Source organism: Oreochromis niloticus, linkage group LG19 (genome assembly GCF_001858045.2).
Source record: "Oreochromis niloticus isolate F11D_XX linkage group LG19, O_niloticus_UMD_NMBU, whole genome shotgun sequence".
NCBI lineage: Eukaryota > Metazoa > Chordata > Actinopteri > Cichliformes > Cichlidae > Oreochromis > Oreochromis niloticus.
The window spans coordinates 23,884,062-23,906,184 of NC_031983.2; the positions used below are offsets into that span (position 1 = coordinate 23,884,062).

Here is a 22,123-nt window from a genome sequence, read left to right on the forward strand (position 1 = left end):
GCAAAGTACAGACTGGAATTTGTTGCAGGGCCAACACATAACGACGAGGAAGAATTCATGCTCACCTTCACGTCTGTGGCTACCAGCTAACCGAACCACACGCATGTCTTTGAGAGGAAGCTAAAGTAGCTAAAGTACTGGGACTCACCGGCGACCGTGGCTCAGGGGGTTGGGAAGCGCACCTGTAACCGGAAGGTCACCGGTTCGATCCCCGGCCTTTCTCTCCTGGTCATTGTTGCCCTTGGGCAAGATACTTTACCCTACCGCCTACTGGTGTCGGCCAGAGTGGCCAATGGCGCGATATGGCAGCCTCGCCTCTGTCAGTCTGCCCCAGGGCAGCTGTGGCTACAACCGTAGCTTACCTCCACCAGTGTATGAATGTGAGCATGAATGAATAATGGCATTGTAAAGCGCTTTGGGTGCCTTGAAAAGTGCTATATAAATCCAATCCATTGTTATTATCCACCCCCTTTCCATGCCAAAGCTCACTGTACAGAACTAGAAAATGGAAAACAAATATGTTTATGCCCAGAGTACATTGTTAAAGAATGAACAAATACATACTGACTTGCCACTTATCTGTTTCACCAGCCAATCATATGGCACCAACTAGGTGTATTCAAGCATGTAGGTCAAGTGCACCTGCTAAAGTTCAAACTGAACATCAGAATGGAGAAAACATGTTATTTAATGAGTGGCATGGTTGTTGGTTCCAGAAGGGTTGGTTCCTGCACAGCCATCTGTAAGGCTTACAGAAAGTGGCGTGGAAATGAGAAAATATTCAGTACCTTTTTTATGCAAGATGTCAGAGAACATTGACCAGACTGCTTCAATCTAATAGAATCAAAACAGTCATTACAACCAAGTATTCACACATCAAACCTTGAAGCAGATAAGCTACCACTACAAAAACTATGTTGGGTGCAATCTACAATCTACAGTACAGATTCACACACCCAAAGTAATGAAAATGGGGAACTGAGACTTGAAGCATTTTCTAATGTATAGCATGTATTATCCTAAATAGCCATATGATTGCCACTCTTACGATGCCTTTAAGTACTTTATACTTTGCTAAGTAGCACCTTAGCTTGTCATGGACAATTTCACTTTTTTTGTTATATAAGCTATTCACCATTAATCAACCATCATTAATCAGGTTCAACCAGTTCTATTCTTTGACATTTGACAGTGTTGCTTTAACCCTTTAAAACATCCACATTAAGCTGCCTCCGTCTCTCTTTCACCTGGCATGCTCGAATTATGTATTTATACAAGGCTCAGTGCTTTCCATGACAGCTTCTTGTATGTTCCTGTCTTTCTCTGTCTTCCTCTTAAACTTAAATGTTCTGCTCTCATACTCTGCTAGCTCTCTGCCGTTTGGTTGGAGGACGACTGGTGCCAGTAATCAGCTTTTTCTGGTGGCTTGAAAAAGAAGTTAAGGCACTGAACAGCTGCCAGGCATCGTGTGCACGAGTGTGTGCATCAGCGTGTCTGTTTGTGTGTGCATCTGAATGTCACCATAGATGGTAGTCTTTAAGCGGAGCACATGAGAAAGTGAAATAAAATTGAATTTTGAGGCTGTCAACCAGCACACTTTGAGCAGCCTGTCAAAATCTAATCACAGATGGCTTGATCAAACAGTGTGTCTCACTCTGGTAAAAGGTTTTCTGCCTTCCACATGTAAAATTAAGAAAATCTTCCACCCACAGTAAAAGACAGCCTGTAGGCTTTTGCATACAATGTGAGCTTCAGTGGCTTTGCCGCTGGGGTTGTGCTATACATTGGAGCTGTAACAAGGGTGATGGATGGAGGCTGTTACTCACAAGTGATTTGCATCATCTTTACCGTTGCCACAAAGCTTACGTGGGAACCATCATAAAACACATTTTTCTCTCTTTTTCATGGTAACAGAGCATATCTACAGTTGTTTCTCTCCTTTCTTTGGTCTTTAGCCTATCGGGCACAGCAGGGGAAAAAGGCGATCGGTCTCTATAAGTTCTTTTGCCCGGACTCCCTCTGCTCCAGTCGACCCTCCTCCGCACCGTGATCCACTTTTCCTTCTGAATGTTCCTAGGCTATACATCTCTTTCTTCCTTTTCCACCCTCCTCTCTACTGTATCTCACTCTCCCCCTCATTCTCACTCCCCACTGCAATGGCTCCATGTTGTGGTGCACCTTCAGGCTGTGTGTGGGATGGTGTTGTGGGCTGGCATCTGGCAGCCTCTGATAAGAGAGCGAGTGAGCTGGTTCTATTCCTTCTGAGATTCTTTTGAATTTTTTTTCTTTTTTAGGGGGGGTTGACAGAGTGTCCAGGGAGACCACTGGCCAAGATTTTTTTTCACAGTGTCTGAAGGACAGTGCCAAGAATATACTATACAATAGAAGGGGAACACCCTAGTCTCACAGAAAAAAACATGAAATGATCATGACCCTATTCCATTGCTGAGCCATGTTATGTGGAATTATATGCTTTCCCATAGAAAACAAACAGCCTTTACACATTGTTTATTTGTCAGTGTAATGTGGTGTCATCATCACCAGCTTTCAGAAATTGTCAACTGCAAACCCAACCAGCTACTTTAATTAATAGGCCCCAACTTCTGGACTGGGTACAGTAGGAACACACACACACACACACACACACACACACACACACACACACACACACACACACACACACACACACACACACACACACACACAACCTAATTTTTGGGCAGTTTCTCCCTTTCTTCTCTGCATTCTTCTCTCCTCTCGGGCAGGTTTCATTGGGGCGCACCGGTTGATAGCCATTTTCAGATCTTTTTTCAGATTTGTTCAAGGCTGGTCTCCGGCTGGGCCACCCAAGGGTCGCTGTCCTATTGGAAGATGAACCTTTTCTCCAGTCTGAGGTCCAGAAAACACAGGAGCAGGTTATCATCAAGGATGTCTCTATACATGGCTGCATTCACCTTTCCGTCACTAGTCTCCCAGTTCCTGCTGCCAAAGAAATCCCCACAGCATGATCCTGCCGCCACCATGCTTCACTATAGGGAAGGCATTGGTCAGGTGATAAGTGGTGCCTAGTTTCTTCTAGACATGACACTTGGCATTCAGCCCAAAGAGTTGAGTCTTTGTTTCATCTGCCCAGAGAATTTTGTTTATCAAGGTCTGAGTGCCCTTCAAGTGCCTTTGGTAAACTTCAGCCAGGCTGTAACTCTACAAGGCCTGATTCGTGAAGTGCTGCAGGACAACCTGCAGAGTTGCTCTTCAGAGAGCGACACTGGAGCTCTGTCAGAGTGACCACTGGGTTCCTTAGGCCCCCACCATCTCTGAATCGAGGAGGGGGCCTAAGGGTACATCTTTCGCCTTCTTACAATGCTGTGATTGCAGCCATTCCCCAACTCTCTGTGAATGGTACTCATGGCCATTGATCAGTGGGTTTTGGTCAGTGATTGCTGATCAATGGTCATGGGAATTTGCATAATTATGATTAAGGAACTGACCTCACAGCCCATTGTTCCTTCAGTGGGCTGGTTTCAGTCATTATGCAAATGTACTGTTTATAAGGTTTGGGGAAACCTGCAGTCAGCTGAGACTGAAGAAGTCACTTGGATGAGTGACGAAACATTTCTCCCACAAAACGCTACGTCCAGATGAACAGATTCAACTTTTGGAGGATTACACACTGTAGTTTCATACACTGCTAATATGAAAGCTCTATGAGTGCCCTATTTATCAAATACTGCCGCAAAGGTGAGGAAATGCGTGTTTAAAGTTGCAAAGAGGCACTCTTTAAAAGCTGACCTTGGAAAGTCTAAATATTCCTTCACATAGTGATTGTGAATAACAAATCTGAGTGATGGGCTGTAGTTTATCACAGTAATTTTTTTTCTAGAAGCTATGCTTACCTCACTGGACAAATACTGCAATTTATGTGTATTAATTCGACTCCCAGTCCTACTTTGTTGAATAGTGTGCCTTCCTAATAGAAACATCTCCCCTGTTTCACTTTTTCCATTTGTTTCATTTTGTGCTTGACCTAGGGGTAGAAGGGTGGGCATGGGGACTTTCACTATTTGTCAGTCTGCAATTAATTCAAAATGTTCCTCTGGGGAAAGAGCCAGACATACCTAACTGCTATCATCATCTCCATGTTAGGCCCCGTGAGAGAATGTGGGGCATCATTAGCCACAGATTGATTGTAGTTTTGCTAGCAGTGGTATTAGATATCCTCTGCACAAGGAGTTTACTTGTATTTTGCTTCAAAACAAACAACAGACACTAATTTGTTTGGATCACTGAGTTTAGCATATAAGATATTTGTTATGAAAAAATGGGCTTGTTAGCATCACTGCAACTAAGTGTTGTAGCTAGTGGGAGGAAGCAGAGGGATCTTTATCATAATAAAAGTTAAAGAGCATTTCTATATGACATTAGCTACAGTGAGAAAACCACGGTAAAAAGTAAGGAAAATCTTTCATGTAAAATATTCAAAACTATGTTTTTATGTTGGATCACGTTTTTATATCTTTTAAGATTTGTAATTAAGAAAGAATGAAGTTTTTTTAACCCTAGCCTTTTGGCTTTTTTACACTGATGACTAGATTACATTGTGTTGCAGACACAGACACAGTCAGCTCGAGACCCAACAGATGAGCAGTCATTCCTTTTATACTTCTTTGATGTCCGCTTGAATATTACCGGCTGGGGTGAATGTGTAGTTTGTCCATTGTAATGGCATAATTTAAATTCCCCATTGTCTAGTCTGCAAGGTTACAAAATTCAGGCAAACACTGGCATCCACACGGACCCTCTTATTCACCATCTGATGGAGATTTTCACTCGGGTCAAGCGGAGCTGAGTGGACCCTAGTGGACTCGTGGGTGCAGAAAGTATAATTCAGGCTTGAGGCAAATCACCATAAATAAAATATGACTTCACAACTTGCATCTTTATTAATTTCTTATCCTCAGGCCTTGTGTGTTTGCAGGATCTTGATTCTCGTGTTAGGCATGCTGTCAAGCATAGGAATACGTACAAAAAAACGTGATAATGCAGAGATACAAATGTACACTGTCATGACCCTGAATATGTTACACTTTGCTCCATCTTACACTTGAACGGTTCAGAAGGTCTGATCTGAAATTTCAGCAGTATTGTGCAAGAGGCCAACTAAATATTGAATGAATAAGAGACACAAGTAAGATGTTTTAGCTGGATAAAGGGAGCAAGAGCATGAGGCGTAGGCAATGACTTGTCAATTACCCATTTAAGTCTGATACAGAGCAGAACCTATGACTTGCCTCAGGTGGTGTGAGGGATGTTATGTGATGAATACAAGAGCGTATCCACCACTGGAACTATATATATAGCTTTAAAGTCGAATTTGAGTGGGAGTTTTCTGAAAGTGCACAGAATACTGACTCATCCCTACAAGGTTCTCTTGTTTTACAATATACCGTTGTATACTACTAAACCCGTTCCATTAGCAGCTACAGAATTGGGTAATTCTTTAGTAATTTTGTAATTACCATATTCTAAAATGCTAGTTTGTTGTGATTCTTCTCTCCATTCATTGCTTTTTTTGGACTTTTTATTCAGGGCCTTTTATATGAACTAAACATGGTTAAACATGAAAATAAAAAAAGTAATGAATGAAAGGACTGTAATATTACTGTGGTGCAGTCATGATTACAGACTCTCTTCAGTTTGCTGCAGCTCTCTCCTCTTAAACTAATTGCTTTGCTGCAGTCTTAACTTTATGGCTAACAACAGACCTGACAGATTAAGTCACACATACAGGTATAGTTGAGCCTTTGCTACACTGTTTTGCATAAAATAATTGTGTGACAGCTTTTCAATGAACAGCATTTTCACGGTAGTTTGTTTGGACGAGCTGCCCACAGCGAGCTTTCAGCACATGCTGAAAAATGATATCAATGGGGAAACTGCCTCAGCCAGCTAAAATTCAAACTGAAGCATTCAGTGAAAGAATCTGAGTAATTACAACTCTCACGTGACGGGACTGAAATGCCAGTGACCAACAACGATTTCACCAGCTAATTTCTTTACCTAGGAGGAGCGGCGTCAAGTGTGTGTCACTGTGCGACAACCTCCAGATGGTTTAAGCAGCCTACATCATTATGGTGGTTGAAAAGAAAATAAAACCCTGTCAAAGCCCGACTCTCCATCTGCAGCATCCGCGTCTTAATCATGCTTCTGGCACATTTTTGTTGCAGAATATCCCTGACAATTCAGTGCAACCTGTTCTGTTCAGATGATTCAGCTTCACCTCCATTGGCACATTAGCTGCTGAATATGAATTAAGCTCATATCAGACATTCCAGACTGCCTGTGCACATTGTATAGCCATCATGATCAAGCTTCTTACTTGGCTTAAGACTCTGGCAGCTCACGCATCTTAATTTATCTTAAAACTTATTAACATTTTTATTAATTCTTTTTTTATTTATCTAAAGACCACTAGCATTGTCCAAATTGCTTCTCTGCCTTTTTTAGACTTGAAAACATTATAGCATGTGAGATATTATTATGCCAGACAAAACAACAGCAATAGATGGACATTGTCTAATTTGATAAAGGTTAATTGGGTTATAAAATAGCTTTAAAATAATGAACAGTCACATTTTTAACTGCTGGCCTCAAGCAGGCCTCAATTAATTTGTTGCTGTTTGAGGGTGTTCAACCCCCCACCCCACCCCCACCCCCCTTCCTCACCTACAGTACCCGCCATCTTCACCGCACCCCACCTTCTGTTGTTAGCACTCATTTCTGTGCAAGGGCAGGAAATCTTTATTGAGGCTTGCAGGGTTTGTGAGTATTCTTTGGTTAATTAGCACGTGCGTGACAACATGTGTTTGCCTTTGAATGTCAGCGATACGTCTGCACTGAGAACATGACAAAGGTAAACTAGAGGAATGAAGAAGGTACACAGCTTTGACATGTCTGCCTTTTGCTACTTCGACGGCTTGTTTAGGACGTGGCTGTCATGTGTGATGAATGAAAACGTAGGGAAGAAACAGTAAAACAAAGGGTTACTCATATGCTCACAGAGAACTTACACACACCCACTCACAACCTGTAATTGTTAATGATGTCAAAGATGTTGATGTATCAGCAAGTGCATGCTGCAAACAGTACTGAAATGAAAGCTTAGGGAGATTTGTTTTTGCTCAAATGCAATTAGGCTTTCTTTTCCTGAACTATTGGTTCGTTTATTAGACAACTTATTTGAGAAACACGACACAAAACTGCTACACAGGGTGAAATGTAAAGCAATAACAGCAACAACAGGAAATAACTTCAACATGATCAGTAACTGATATTTTCAGAGATTCAGTGTGAATTAAACTTTGCAAGGATGTCAATATTACATGTTCACTGGAAATACATATCCTTAAATCTAAGACAGAGAAAGTGTAGGGGAAAACAAATCGCTCTTGGTACTCTTGATAGTGATCTTTTTCTTTTTTGTACATTAAAGGAGCTGTTAACAACTAATTCAATTTACTTTTAAAAGCCAAAATGTAGCAAACACAGGGCTGAAGTTGTAGCCCACAGCTAACACACTCACTGACTAAGAATTGAAGTGAACACAGCTTTCGAGAATGTCTCATTTTCAACAAAAGTTAGATCTGCCGTATCAAAATTTGCTTCTTTACCCACCCACAAAGAATAGATCTGTTTCCTTGGTTTCCCTTGTCAAAAGGTGTGGGAACAGTTTTAGTTGTCTTACAAAGCCCTGTCTAATTGTGTAATGACTTCATAAGCTGTGTGAGGCTGAAGACAAAGTGTGGATTTTTTATTTTAATTTTATAGTTAAACATCCTGGAAATTTTATGTCTTTCAGTTAGATTTCATCACAGACTTTAGATATATTTGAATAAATTCTGTCTGTAATGAGAGGAAAAGAGACTGATAGAAACCAAGAAGAGATGAGTAGTTTTTGTAGGATTGAAACATAACAATACAACTGATAACAATTTGTCTTCACACAAAAAGTAAAAACTGTTTCCATAACAGATTTATGAACATATGACAAGTTGGTTTGGGTTTTTTTTTGTTTGTTTTATTTCTGTAGCTTTCTTAACTGTGACAGTTTGCTTCTCAGCAAATATGAATTTCCTTTTTTTTAAACCATCATTAGGAACAAGCAAATGCTTGTATATCTATAAAATATATACAGCTTGTTAGATTAGATTTAATTGGTCAGTCTCGAGTCACCTGCTTGCAAAGATTAAAGTACTTACCTGGCTACTACTATAGAAATATAGCCATGGTAAAAAGAAAGTACACCCTCTCTTAAATCTAAGCTTTTACGTATCTTTTTAAAGAGAAGAGTCTTTCAGTGTTTTTCCTAAGTGTTCTAATGTTACCTTTAATGTTTAACATGTTAACTCAGGTCTGGAGTATCTGAGATGTCGCTCTTGGGTTATTTTGCAATCTGACCATGTGGCGAATTTGCTGGGAAGTCCAGTTCTGGGAAAGTTGGCAGATGTCTTTGTGTAATCTTTGTGAATAATCTTGTGAATAGTTGTCTCTCTCTCTCTGTTGACCCTGTGATGGACTGGCGACCTGTCTAGGGTATACCCTGCCTCTTGTGCTGGGATAGCCTCCAGCACTCATTGCCCCTTGACACTGAATTGGATTAGTGGAAGAAGATGGATCAATAATTTATGTTTAACTTGAATAAGTAGTTTGTTTTTCGTTTTTTTCTGGATAATTGAAAAGTGAGAAAGTGCCCCAATGCCCACCATTAACCAGCCAGACTGCTTAATGCTGCACTGGCATTTCCTGGACACCAGAAATAACTGCTCTCACTTTGTTACTCTGTCCTCATTAAAAAGAAAGGTGCCAAGCATGGAGCTTAACCACAGCGCATAGAAGAGCTAATTAAATTTACAGTCCTTTCATCACTTTATTAGTGTTTTATGGTTTACAACAAATATCATTAAGTTTAGGATATTATCTGTGTCTGTCATTTCTCTACTGACTGTACCGACACTCAGTTCATCATTGCTTTTGTATTTTTGTATTCAGTATATAACACACAGTGCGCAGATTTAGATGGGGAACAGAAATGACCTTAGAACAGTTTAATAGCTGGATCCCATTTCTTCCTATAGTATCCTACAGTAAAGTATTTTCTATTATCTCTATAGACAAAAGGCTGTGTGTGTGAATCTGCTGAAGGAAAGTCTGGACAGGATTTAGACACTTGTCACCCTCAAGAGTAAAGCTTGCCCAGGCCTAAAAACTGTCTCTAGAATCCAAAAATCAGCTGGCAGTGGTGAAATTTTCAATTTAACATCAGAGCACCCTTCTGAAAAAGAAAAAAAAAACTCTTGGTACAACAGAACTTTGTTGTACCAAGACTCCCTCCAAGCTTTGCCTCAGTCTGCTTGTGCAGCTATCCAGGAGGTTCAAGTCTGATAAAGGACTGCATGTAATTCATAGAGCCATGTCTGAGAGGCTTGTCAGGACAGGTAGCTGAAAAGACGAGCTCACAGCTGGTTGATGTAATCCTCAGTAGCTGGCTTTCGTGTTCTGGAAAGGTGGAGCTATTCAGTTAATCTTTTCTTTGCTACCAGTCACTGGCAATTCTGTGCAACACGTGTGTGGGTATGTTTGACTGAGCACACAGATTACTTTGGTTAACATCCAGAGAAGGTTTCAGCCGTTGTATCCTCCCTCCATTTTTCACTCTGATAATTTCCATCTTTTGTCGAGATTATTCTAGGATTGCAAAATTCATTTTCTCAATCCTGTGAGCAGTTGTCCTCTTATGCTTGTACATACTCTCATATATATATTCTATTAATCGAATCAAAAGATTTATATTACGTGAAAGGAAGAAGACTGCTTAGCCTGTCATTTTACACCTGCGTAAGGCACCTTTATATGTGCTGACGGCTCCGTACGGTAGTGAGAGAAAGCTGTTGTCACAACTTTGAGCGTCAGCACCCACAAATGATGCAACATGACATCAGTGGATTGTACATAGCATAGTCAGGTTTACTGAGCTGTCAGCCTGTGACATGTTTTATCAAAGCATACCAGAAGAAAGAGAAAGATGTAATGCTGGAGAGTCCAGCTCTGTCTGCACTGCGCTCTCTTCCCGTTGTTAAGGAGACAGCAATGTATTGGAAGATTTCTGAACAAAGCTGACAACTGAGGCAAAAAAGGACAAATCTCAGTGAAAGGACTCAGCTAGAAGTTTTATTGGTTTTCTTTTTACACGACAAAAGGGTCGAAGAAATAATGAAAATTTGTATAACATAGATTGTCCTGGCGTTTACAGCCTGGCTTACCTGCATTAGGAATTAAACTGATGAAGGCTTTGTTGGTGCCAAGGGAAGACAAAACCATCAGAGTGACCGTCATCTCCCTCAGGGCTGACTCAACCTATATAGTACAGTCGGATTTTTGTCTAACAGATGGCAACACAGCTGTGTAAGCATGTTCATGTGATGGTTACCCTTGTACAACAAACTTCCACTTAGAAAATACACCTTGTTTTTGACAAACTTTTCGTCCTTGTATGTTTCTGTTCCCGTAATTCAAGCGTGTCCTCATTACTAGGGTGTGGGATGCTGTCTTTATATCAAAGCCACTGGCATCTGAGAGAGAGTCACAATGTCTTCTTTGCATTGTTGGGCTGATGCACTCTTCGCAGCACTGGTTAGAATGGTCTCGTTCACAGTGGGTCGTTGTGATAGGTATGGGTTTTTAGTTCAGTTACTTACGGTGTTATTATATATTTATTGTTCCCCGTGTCTTATCTTTACTGTCAGTATTTTTCCTCAAATTTTTTTATCATCAACTTGCTTGGTTATCATTGTGCTTTGTATGAAGCAGTCAAGGGTTTCCACCATTATGTTATTTTCTCCTTTCCTTGTGTTTTCCTAGTTTCTCATTTTTTCCCATGTGTTGTGTATTTTTGTTCTTTTGTGCATCTTATAATTTTTTTGTGTATGCTTTTTTGACTGTTTTTTTTTACCTTTTCATTTTCAGTCACCTGTTAATGATATTTAGCTTGCTGGATTAAAGGTATGGTGTTTGGATTTAGTCTTCTGATTCAAGTGTGTGGTGTTGGCGTCTTTAAAACCATTGAAGTAAGGCATCACATCAGCTTGTTGTGAATGGCTGTATTTCAACCCAAGTCACAATCTTTTTCCAAAACATGACATAGCCTTTAGAAAGAGATAAAATGTGTTAATTAGCAAAGTTTTGTTTCCTTTGGACAGTTTGCTCTTTGGCTTTATGTTAAGCTAACCGATGCTAACAGTTGGCACATTGTAGTTAAACTAGTCTCCATACAACTAAGTATATACCTTGCTTTCAGCTGCATTTCTTACTCAGTTTATAATGTATGAAAAGTTTGGGGTCACTTGAATAATACTTTATCTTCAATCTAGTTCAAGCTGACTGAAATCCATCAGCACAGCTGTCCAAACAATGTCTATCAGCAGTCAATAAGATTTCTTTCTGGTTTGTTTCTGACAGAAAATCATTACCAATAATACATGTTCTCTTTCAGCAAATGGACAAAACAAGAAAAAAAAAATATTAATTACTGTAATCTGGCATTTCTCCACATTACTGTGTGTAACATTTACCGATAAATACAAGAACAAGAAGTTTACAAACTGCATTTGTTCATAGATTTATAAATTCATTTATGAAACGAAATTCAAGGAGCTCGAGCAGAAGCTCCTAATGGTGCAATAATATTCCATATTACGTGCCTCAGGAAAAAATAATAGTTTTTATTGCTCATGAATTCTGTTTAAATGTAACATATGGGTGGCATTTTTACATAAAGTGCTATTAATGAGGCTCATACAAAGACAGCAACTGAGATGAAAGATTTGAAAAGGTGAATATTTCCCAGAGCTAAACGATCTCTGAACTTCTGATGCAAACATAGACATATAGTCTATTACAAAAATATTATAAAATATCTAACAAAGTAGATGAACACTTTGTTTCTATTTGTTAGACTTTTATTGTTGTGTTGTAAGTTGAATGAATTTCACAGAAGCTTATGTGTAAGCTCAGTAAGGAAGATCTGTAGTCACTCATCTGTCTGCTTCTCAGGTGTTGGCGCCTAATCTAAGTTTTACATCACTTCCACTTTCCCGCACTGTCAAGCTGATTGTGACATCACAGTCCAATCGGCTTTCTGCCGGCCAATCGGCCTTCACTCCGCATACTTTAAATCTCACTGTGCGTCTGTCTTGCAGTCCCCTTCCTCCAACCAACCCTCTCCCCCATCACCACCTCTAATTACTCAGTCTCTATTCAAGCCTCCATCTTCATCTCCACCACCAGCATCTAGAATCCATGGGGTCCTGCCCTAATCCTTATCACAGCTGGGATTCTGTTCTGCTGTGCTGGGCCATCGAGGTCTAACCCCTCAATACCTCAAATTGAATTCTGTACATGAATAAATCATGTTCAATTCCTTCTAATGACCTCTTCTTATTGAGACCTATATGTCAGCATCATTAATGCACTGTGGAACTGTAAAGAACATATCTTTGTTGGTATTTCCATAATTTTGTCCCTTACAGTAAAATTTAGATGGTGGTGCAGGCTTGGTAAAGGCCATGAGTAAATAGATACGGGCCTCAAACATGGTCCACGGTTTATACTTCACGCCTTTGTGAGTGAACCTCTTCTCTTCCTGAAAGGTCACCTCTGAATCTCTTCTGCCTGTATTTCTCTGCCCAGTAACCATAATACACGTTGAATATACGTCGATAATACTAGGAATCTTTCTGAGATTATATCTAATACATATGAATTTCTGCAGTTTTTGATAACATTTACCCACCAAAATTGTACCCTTCAAGTCAAAACTGCCCATGAAAAACTATACATAAAATATAAAGGCAGATTCTTTGAGTTTATAGGACTTTTCAGCTGCTGTTTCTAGATGGTGTCCATTAAAATGAGTCCATGAGAGAATCTGTCTGTCATCACTGACAGCTCTCACCATGAGGCCTTTTGGGGATCAGCTTCAGAGCGCTGAGAGGATCTGAACAGTAGGCATCCAGCCTGCAAGTACTTGGCTAAAAGAAAAACCTTTTGCACAGAGTTTCGCAGTTTTAAAGAGTGCTGATTTTAAATTGTTACATTAGGATTCAAACAGTGAAACCTCAGAAAAATCTGTAGCATGAATATTAGCACCACATTGTAGCATTTTTCTACAACACTAAAAATTAAGAAAAGGACTTTAGCTGTGTGAACTGAAACATGAGAAATCTCTCTTTCTCTCTCTCTCTTTCTCATATATCTATGACATGTTGGTTTTTTATTTCTAAGAATTTTGTGTCGTATTTCTTCCTGGTATTAAAAGGTTTATAGTACCATTTGTCCTCATCAAAACTGTGGATCATAGTTTTGGTAGTTCTACTGTTTTTTTGTTCTGTTTTTTTTAATCAACTTCTTTGGTGATAGTGATTATTGCAAAAAAAAACAAAACTGCATGAGCTTTCTAAGCATTTCATTGTGACACACAACCCAAATGAGGAAGCATTTGTGATATGATTACAGATTGATTTTGTAAATGAGAAAAAATAGTCATATATTTCTTCTTTGAAGTTATTGAAAAGCAGAGCCTACACATGAAGAGATGTTGTAAGGTAGTCAAACATTAGTCACAATGCTGCAACCAGCACCTCACACATGCATAATAATGAATATCTGAATTGACGTAGTTAATGTAAAACAAATTACAACCATGCTTCCATGGTTCTAGAGAGAACCATGCAGACTACAAGGCAGAGTTTCCCATTAATAAAAATTGCTCATGTAAAAAAGAAAGATGATTGAAATTGATTTTTAGGTTTTGAGTGTATTAGGAATTAATGATACAAATATCTGGGGGAATTAAAAGCTCGCTGTATGAAGTCAAGTGTGGCCATCCATTTGGAGGAGTCAGCCAGGTGTGAGGACAGTTAACGTACAGAGGCAGGATGACTTTCTCCATGTCTAACACATGTGGTTTGTGTAATGTTCTTTCCATATTTCTGACTACAATGGTGCAGACACAATGAAAAAAGGAAACAAATGAGAAAAACTGTGTAAAATCATATATAGCGCACAGCATAAAAAATGTAGTATGTAGTATATGCATATATAAAGGAGACAATGAGGAGTTGTTCGTACAACTTTTGCATTTTGTCTTAACAAAATTGTGTAACATCCCAAGAAAGAACACAACATGCATTGTTTGTTGTGGAAACTAGTTCAGGTACCCTACACTTGAACTAGTTTCCACTGCATGTATGTCGGTATCTATAATGACAGCTTATAAGCATGTGCGTCATTAAAAATAGCTTCTTAGCACAGTTTAATCCTGAGCTTCATTCAGACAATCCTCGTGTGATTTCTCACACCTTCTTTGCATTGCAAAGTACATGCATATGAAGGTTATAATAGAGAATATTAATGCAAAACAGTCTCAAGCATAAATATCAGGCCTGCTCATTAAACAAGCACTTTTGGACCATATGGTCCAAAGACTATACTGGCATTCTGTCAGAACTGGATTTATGGCTCCCTTTATGAATACAACCCTGTACACAATCCGTGATCACACAGGCTCATTAAGCTACATGCAACTGAAAATGTATTAAGTCAATGTTGATCATAAAGCTTATCTTTTGTTTTGCTTTTGGTTTTTTTTTCAGGTCCTCGTTGCATAAGCTAACATGGACAAAGTGGTCATCAGTCTCCTGTTCCTGGGAACCGCAGTTACGATGGTCCATGCATGTCCCAAATACTGTGTCTGCCAGAACTTGTCAGAGTCCTTGGGGACTTTATGCCCCTCCAAAGGTCTACTCTTTGTTCCACCAGACATTGACCGGCGAACTGTGGAGCTCCGGCTGGGTGGCAACTTCATCCTCAAGATCTCCACCCTGGACTTTGCCAATATGACAGGTCTGGTGGATCTCACTTTGTCCCGAAACACTATCAGCGACATCCAGCCTTTCTCATTTATTGACCTGGAGACATTAAGATCGCTACACCTGGACAGTAACCGGTTGACTGAACTGGGACCAGATGACCTCCGAGGACTGGTTAACCTGCAACACCTGATCCTCAACAACAATCAACTGAGCCGTATCTCTAAAGTAGCCTTTGATGACTTGTTACTGACACTGGAGGATCTTGATTTGTCATATAACAACTTGCGCACTGTGCCTTGGGAGGCCATCCGAAAGATGGTCAACCTCCATCAAATGAGTCTGGACCATAACCTCATCTCCTTTATCGCTGAGGGGACCTTTACAGATCTCGACAAACTGGCACGCTTGGACCTCACCTCTAATCGTCTTCAGAAGCTCCCTCCAGATCCTATCTTTGCACGCTCCCAGAGCAATGTGGTGATGAGCACACCATATGCACCTCCGCTCTCACTAAGCTTTGGTGGAAACCCTTTGCACTGCAATTGTGAAGTGCTTTGGCTTCGGAGACTGGAACGGGAGGATGATATGGAAACCTGTGCTTCTCCTGCCAGTCTAAAGGGACGATACTTTTGGTCTGTTCGTGAGGAGGAATTTGTGTGTGAGCCCCCTCTGATCACACAACATACACACAAATTGCTCGTGCTCGAGGGACAGACAGCTAGCTTGCGCTGCAAAGCTGTAGGCGATCCAATGCCAACTGTGCATTGGGTTGCTCCTGATGACCGTTTGATTAGCAACTCCTCCCGAGCAACTGTATATGAAAATGGGACTCTGGATATAACAGTCACCACATCTAAGGACTACGGTACATTCACCTGCATAGCTGCTAATGCTGCAGGGGAATCTACAGCATCCATCGAACTATCAATCATTCAACTCCCCCATCTGAGTAATGGTACAAACCGTACCACGCAGAACAAGTCAGGCCTGTCAGACATAACAAGCTCTACTAAGATCAGTAAAGGGGAGCCTAAAACTCTTCCAGAGAAGGTGGTGTCTGTATCAGAAGTGACCGCTGTTTCTGCTCTGGTCAAGTGGAGTGTTAGCAAAGCAACTCCAAAGGTCAAAATGTATCAGCTTCAGTATAATTGTTCTGAAGATGAAGTCCTCATTTACAGGTAAGAGTGATTACTGAAACTTGATTACATCTAAGTATGGGCTAATAACTCTCTCTTCAAAGTGGCACACTGACTCTTGAGTGTAATCTTTAGCTTTAGAATACATACAGTTGGGTTTCTTCTCTCAGCTGTTAATTGTTTGGTGGGTGAGTACTTGAGACAGTCAGTTCCTTTGAAGTGTTACTTGAAGATCAACATTCATTTTTCTTAATACTTCTTGAGATTTTTTTCTTTAAATTGAGAATTGGCGGGATGCTGTGTTCACATTTTTAAGTAAAAAGTGCAATCCAAAGTGAAATCCTTGCCCTGAACCATTAATTAGAAATCCAAGAAGAAAAAGGATTATAGACCCTCATTTCAATGTATCCTTCTTAAGCTGCTCAAGTCCATAAAGTGTGAGCTTGGAGACTGTTACTGAAGATCTTTGGGCTCTGTGAAATCAATTTCCTATGTCAAATGAGACAGTGAAAGAGGCAACATTCAGCAAAGATAACTCTTTGGAAATACAAAAATACAGCCATGCTGTTTAATATTAAATTGATGCATTTAGGTACATTAACCTCCTAAGACCCCAACTCTTTCATGGCATGCATTTTTAATTTCTCTTTGCTATTTGGGCCGATTGGGACCTGATGAATGTAAAAACAAAACCTGATGTAGTTTCTAAGAAGAGGATATCAGGCCCTTGTAGAGCAAAATTTAGTATTGTGGTCTAGACTCTAGACAACCCAAAATGTGATGTCCACATATGTGGATGCCAGGTCCTAGGAGGTTACAGGATGAGTAACAACAATCAGATCTATTCATACAGTATGTGTCCCAATTTATAGGATAGCTTTTAAAAATATAACATTTTCATTTCATGCTTTCAGAAAATACTGATAACTGAGGCTTACTTTCTCTATCAAACACCATATCTGATCACCAATACCTGATCTAATGAAAGAATAAGAAAATGCAAAAGGCTGGGTATTAGCTAGGATTCTAAGAATAGAACTGTGCATAGCAAATGTGAAAGATATCACTCTGCCCAAATGCTTTTAATGCAACTTGCCATCACTGTGAATTCAATAATAAGCTGTTTATCTGATATCCTTGCTTTCATACTTAGTGCCAGCTTTCCATGCCAGAAAAAGGGAACAACATGAATTTTGAGATTTTTTTTTCATCCCAGTGACAGAAACAGTGGATGACTCATCTGTGTTCTAGTAAACGGCCTTATGAATTTTCTCTAATTTGTACAAAACTGCAACTGTAAAGCTAATGTAAGCTTTGTAATATGTATTTTCCTTTTTCATTCAGTGATTCACAGCAGCAAAATTGTTTCCCTGAAAAGAGATTATTTAAATTGCATTCCTGATGTTGTCAGTCAAGACTGGCCCCATATAACAAAACATGTGCTAGTTTGAGATATTAAAACCATGCAAGTTCTTAAATGCAGATTTAAGGATGAATTTCTTAGTTTAACTTCACTTTAGTGCACAGTTGGTAGCCATTAATTTAAGTATTGAGCACTAACTTTGCTTACCATGTGATTTGATGCTTTATTCTTTAATGTAATCCTCAGTATGTAGTTTATATACAGAAGAAAAAATGGCCTAAAGCAATTCATTTATCTGCACACCAGAATACACATTATAAACTGGAAAGAAAAGATAATGTGAAAAGACAGGACAACTACTGTTTCTGAATTAATACTGATATCCTTTCATAGCATGCACATGTGCACCCCTAGCTGGCCGATGTAGTTTCCCACTGCCTGCACTGAAACAATGGCATGATTAAAAATCAATCACAGCCATGTGGAGCAGAGGAGGGATTGCATGAGTCCACTGGAACATGTGAGGAAGCACAGCTTCTTCCTGGTTATGGGAGAAAGAGGCAATTAAGGATGAATAATGAACTGTAGCCCCGCTGGTGTCTGGGCTCTTTGGTGGAGGCACTTCAGAGGGATCAAAGCTTTCAACACATATGCTATAGGAAAACAGCAAGCAACAATGGATGAATGACTGAGGAATCTATATATACATGCCCTTAGGGGTATGTTGGAGTCTCAACCTTTTTTACCCCAGTGTTTTCCAGTTTCACATCAATTAATTATTTGTTGCATTGTACATATAATTACAGAATTGGCATATGATACATTTTCAATTTAAAAGTTGAAATACATTATGTTTTATACACCCCTCAAAAATGGCTTGGATTCAAAAGTTTGTTGAGGCTTCTCTAACCATGATGTTAAAGCAAGATTGAAGACCAGTTATGTTCATCTATTGTCTTTTTTGGCAGAAGATCAATGGCCAACTTCCATTCTATTCAATTCTGTTTAATTCAGTTCAGTTTCCAAATCACAACAAGTCACTTCAAGGTGCAACCTGTTCCTTATGGTACTACTCCTGTGTTACATTTGTAAAAATCTAATGGTCTAGGACACGGTAGCTGAAAGTGGTTGTGGAATTATACGTAAAGTATCCTAAACACAGAAATAGTGTTTTCTAAACTGTGCATGTCCACTAATGTTATATTGGCATTACCAAAGATTTATTAAATTAGCATCAAAACAGCATTTTAAATCCAACTACTTTGAAGTTTTGGATTCAATGGCAGCATGTGCGACCTGTCAAGCACAGCAAATTACAACTGACTTGCTTCTTTGTAGGGTAACACTTAAAAAAACTTTACTGCATTCAGTTGCAAAGTCATGCGCAGGGTTTTAAATTACATGTTTTGACACATGGAGAAAGAGGATTTACTAATTAAATGTCTCTGAGATCAAATATCCAGATGAATGAGTGGATAAAAGCAGGTGCTGTCTATGCAACAAAATACAGGTTTTGAAAACACCCTTTTCATTGGCAAAGCTCTTGGGCAATTAACTTACTGCAGATTTGAGTTTTAGTTCAACTCAAAAAGCACTGAAGCTTAATTAACCAGTCATATTAAAACATCAGAAATAATAACAAATTGACTTGAAACAACTTAATGTATGTTTAATGGATTGTACAAGATATTACATTTAGCCAAAACAATATTTAAAAATTGGCCATTCACTGTTTATCTCATTACTATTTGCTTCATGCATATCAAATGGTATATACCGGGAGCAATGAAGTCATCTTTTTGAATTACTTTGTGCATATAAATAACTACTTAGCATGGTTAATTGTGTACTATTTCCTTGATATGTCAAAGCATAAGTTTTTAATTCAAACTACTTTTAACATTTTGGTACTATAGCCTTGTCTTGAACCCCTATGGCAAGAAGTCTGTATTTTTAATGCCGTCTCTCTGTTTCTGTTTTCAGAATGATTCCCATGACTAACAGGGCCTTTGTACTCACTAATCTGGTCCCAGGGATGCAGTATGACCTGTGTGTCTTGGCCATTTGGGATGATACTGCTACGACTCTCACTGCCACCAATATTGTTGGCTGTGTCCAATTTGTCACCACTGAGGATTACCCACAGTGTCAGTCTATTCACAGTGGCTTCATGGGTGGCACTATGATCCTGGTCATCGGTGGCATCATCGTGGCCACACTGCTGGTTTTCATCATTATCCTCATGGTTCGCTATAAGGTGACGAGTGGGATCCAGACTAATAAACTGCCCACTGTGAGTAACACATACTCACAGACGAACGGAGGAATGAACAGGTTCAACGGTGCCCCACCACAGGTTAAATCTACAGTGGTGGTCATGCGTGAGGAAATGGTAGAGTTCAAGTGTGGATCGCTCCAGAGCAGTCTCTCTTCATCCTCCTCCTCCTCTAACTCATTAGACAGCCAAACAGCAAGAGGGGCTGGTGACCGCTACAGCATGCAAAGCAGTGAGTGCACCACCCTGCCCAGCAACAAGTTCAGGAGGCACGGCCCCAAAGCACGCCCAAACTTGGACCACCTTTTAGGAGCCTTCACCTCACTGGAGCTGCGAGGGGCAGGGAGAGACAGCGCAGGTACTTCTGGACCCTCCACCAGTTCCAATGCTATGGCAGTGGCCGTGGCACCACCGTCTGATAAAGAACCATTGCTTGGAAGGGCAGAGTCCACAACCATGCTGGGACGCATCCTTGGGCTTCCCCAGGAGGGTAAGCCAAAGAGGAGCCATTCGTTTGACATGGGTCATGTAGGGGCCACACAGAGTCGCAGCAGCTACCCACGCAGGATCAGTAATATCTGGACTAAACGCAGTCTGTCTGTTAATGGCATGCTGCTGCAGTATGATGACAGTGAGGATGAGAAGCCCACTTTTGAGAGCTCCGAGTGGGTAATGGAGAGCACGGTTTGAAGACCATAGAGACCATATGTGAGATTCATGACCAAACAATAAATCTATATGAGAATAAAAGAAACATGAGTGAAAAGTGAAGGATATCCCAAAGGGACACTATCTTCTGCATGAAGCTAACCCAAGTGATAATATAAGACACTCAAATCAATAGATTCCTGGTCATGATCTCATCTCTGACAGTGTCAAACTGTATTTGAAAAATGTCCCCATTTTAAAACAACTGCAGAAATGGCCCACAAGGAATATTTCCCAAACCACAGGGTACATGAGATTATCCCTGAGGGGAGAAAAGGGAAAGAAAGACAAGAAATTCTAAGTGGATTTACTATGTCTTTATTAAAACAACTGAATACCAAGAGGATTTGCCTCGATTGTGGTGAAGTGGATCACAATGTCATGGACCCTCAGCATGAAATGGGACTACTGCAACAGTAGAAAGACCAGAGGAGCTAGTAGAAAATTAAAACAAAGTCATTTTTATTTTCAGTCATTTTTTTTATCATTTTTACTATTTATTATTTGAGGCAATTCATCAGCAGAAGCACATCTCGGTACTGAGGTTGTAGCTGTTGGTCTCAAACAAATAAACCCACTCACACATACACATATGTAGAGGCTACCATCTCTCATACAGCCATTGTAAGCACTTTCAAATTGATAACATGATTAATTTTCAGTAACAATATGGTCCTATGTTCTAGATACCATAACAATGAACCACAGCAAGCCAGTCTTGTATTTGTACCTCAGGTTATGTATCGTACGATGTTATTTTAAAGCAAGTAGGACTACAGCTAAGATGGAACACAAACAGCTCCACACACAAAGTTCTTTGCTTGATTGTAAAGCTGTCAAAAAACTATTTGTTGCCATCCAGTCAAAATCCAGTGTGTTTCCAGCTCAGGTTAAATCCTGCTCTAACAAAATGTCCGTTTGAGTGCTTTGATACTCTCCCCATAGGTTAGCCCTGGTGACAATGGTCCCTGTAGGCAAAAGGCCCATTGATGTAAACAGAGTGTTCGCCTCAGGGTACGGTTTCAGATGTTATCAAGATATATTACAGTCACTGGACGTGGATGGTGTTTGAAATCCATCAAGCCCACTTAATCATTTGCCCAAAGCTGCCAAAAGCAGGATCTATTGTCAGGCTGTTATTCTCATGAGGTAACACAAACAAGAGAGTATGGCAATTACTCTTTTAGCCAGGTTAAATGGAGGAATTTGTCATTTGATAAAGGTCATCGTGCTGCTTAGAAGAAAGGAAAAACGGGGAACGATAACTCATTAAGGGCCAAACATTTCACCAAATTACATGATACAGAACCTTTGTTGGTTTATGTATTATTTCAATTGATCTATCATAGAGCCCATTTATCTTTCATTCTCTTTCATACAGGGCTGTACATTGCAGTAAAATACTTTGAATTAGACTCTACTCAGATGACTGCTGATCAGAACTGCAACATCTCTGCATTTTAATGCCTTTCTCGATATTCTGTGGATCTCTGCTGCATTTTAACATGTGGGATGGTCATCGGTTTTCATTTCTTCCCTACAGTAGGTGTACCGTTCTGTATATTGGCATTCTTTTTGTACAATAACTGGGTGAGAATGTAAATGGGGATGGGGGAAGGGGGCCATCGTGCAGTAGTACTTTTATTTTTATGTGAAGCAAACAGTGAGAAGGTGCTTTACTGTGATGTACCAACTTGATCATTGTTAGTTGGCTTAC

General features: G+C 39.9%; 1 protein-coding gene across 3 annotated transcripts in view; it reads left to right on the forward strand.

Moving 5' to 3' along the window:
• LOC100711379 (leucine-rich repeat and fibronectin type-III domain-containing protein 2) overlaps positions 1-20,871 on the forward strand; it is a 127,813-nt gene extending 106,942 nt beyond the window's left edge. For all 3 annotated transcript variants that reach the window (XM_019349130.2, XM_013271468.3, XM_019349131.2), the window contains 2 exons: positions 14,706-16,102; positions 19,407-20,871. In XM_019349130.2, coding sequence (XP_019204675.1) covers positions 14,727-16,102; positions 19,407-20,388 — 2,358 coding nt within the window. In that variant the 5' untranslated portion in view covers positions 14,706-14,726 and the 3' untranslated portion in view covers positions 20,389-20,871. The remainder of the gene's footprint in view (positions 1-14,705; positions 16,103-19,406) is intronic.
• Positions 20,872-22,123: the final 1,252 nt, after the last annotated feature.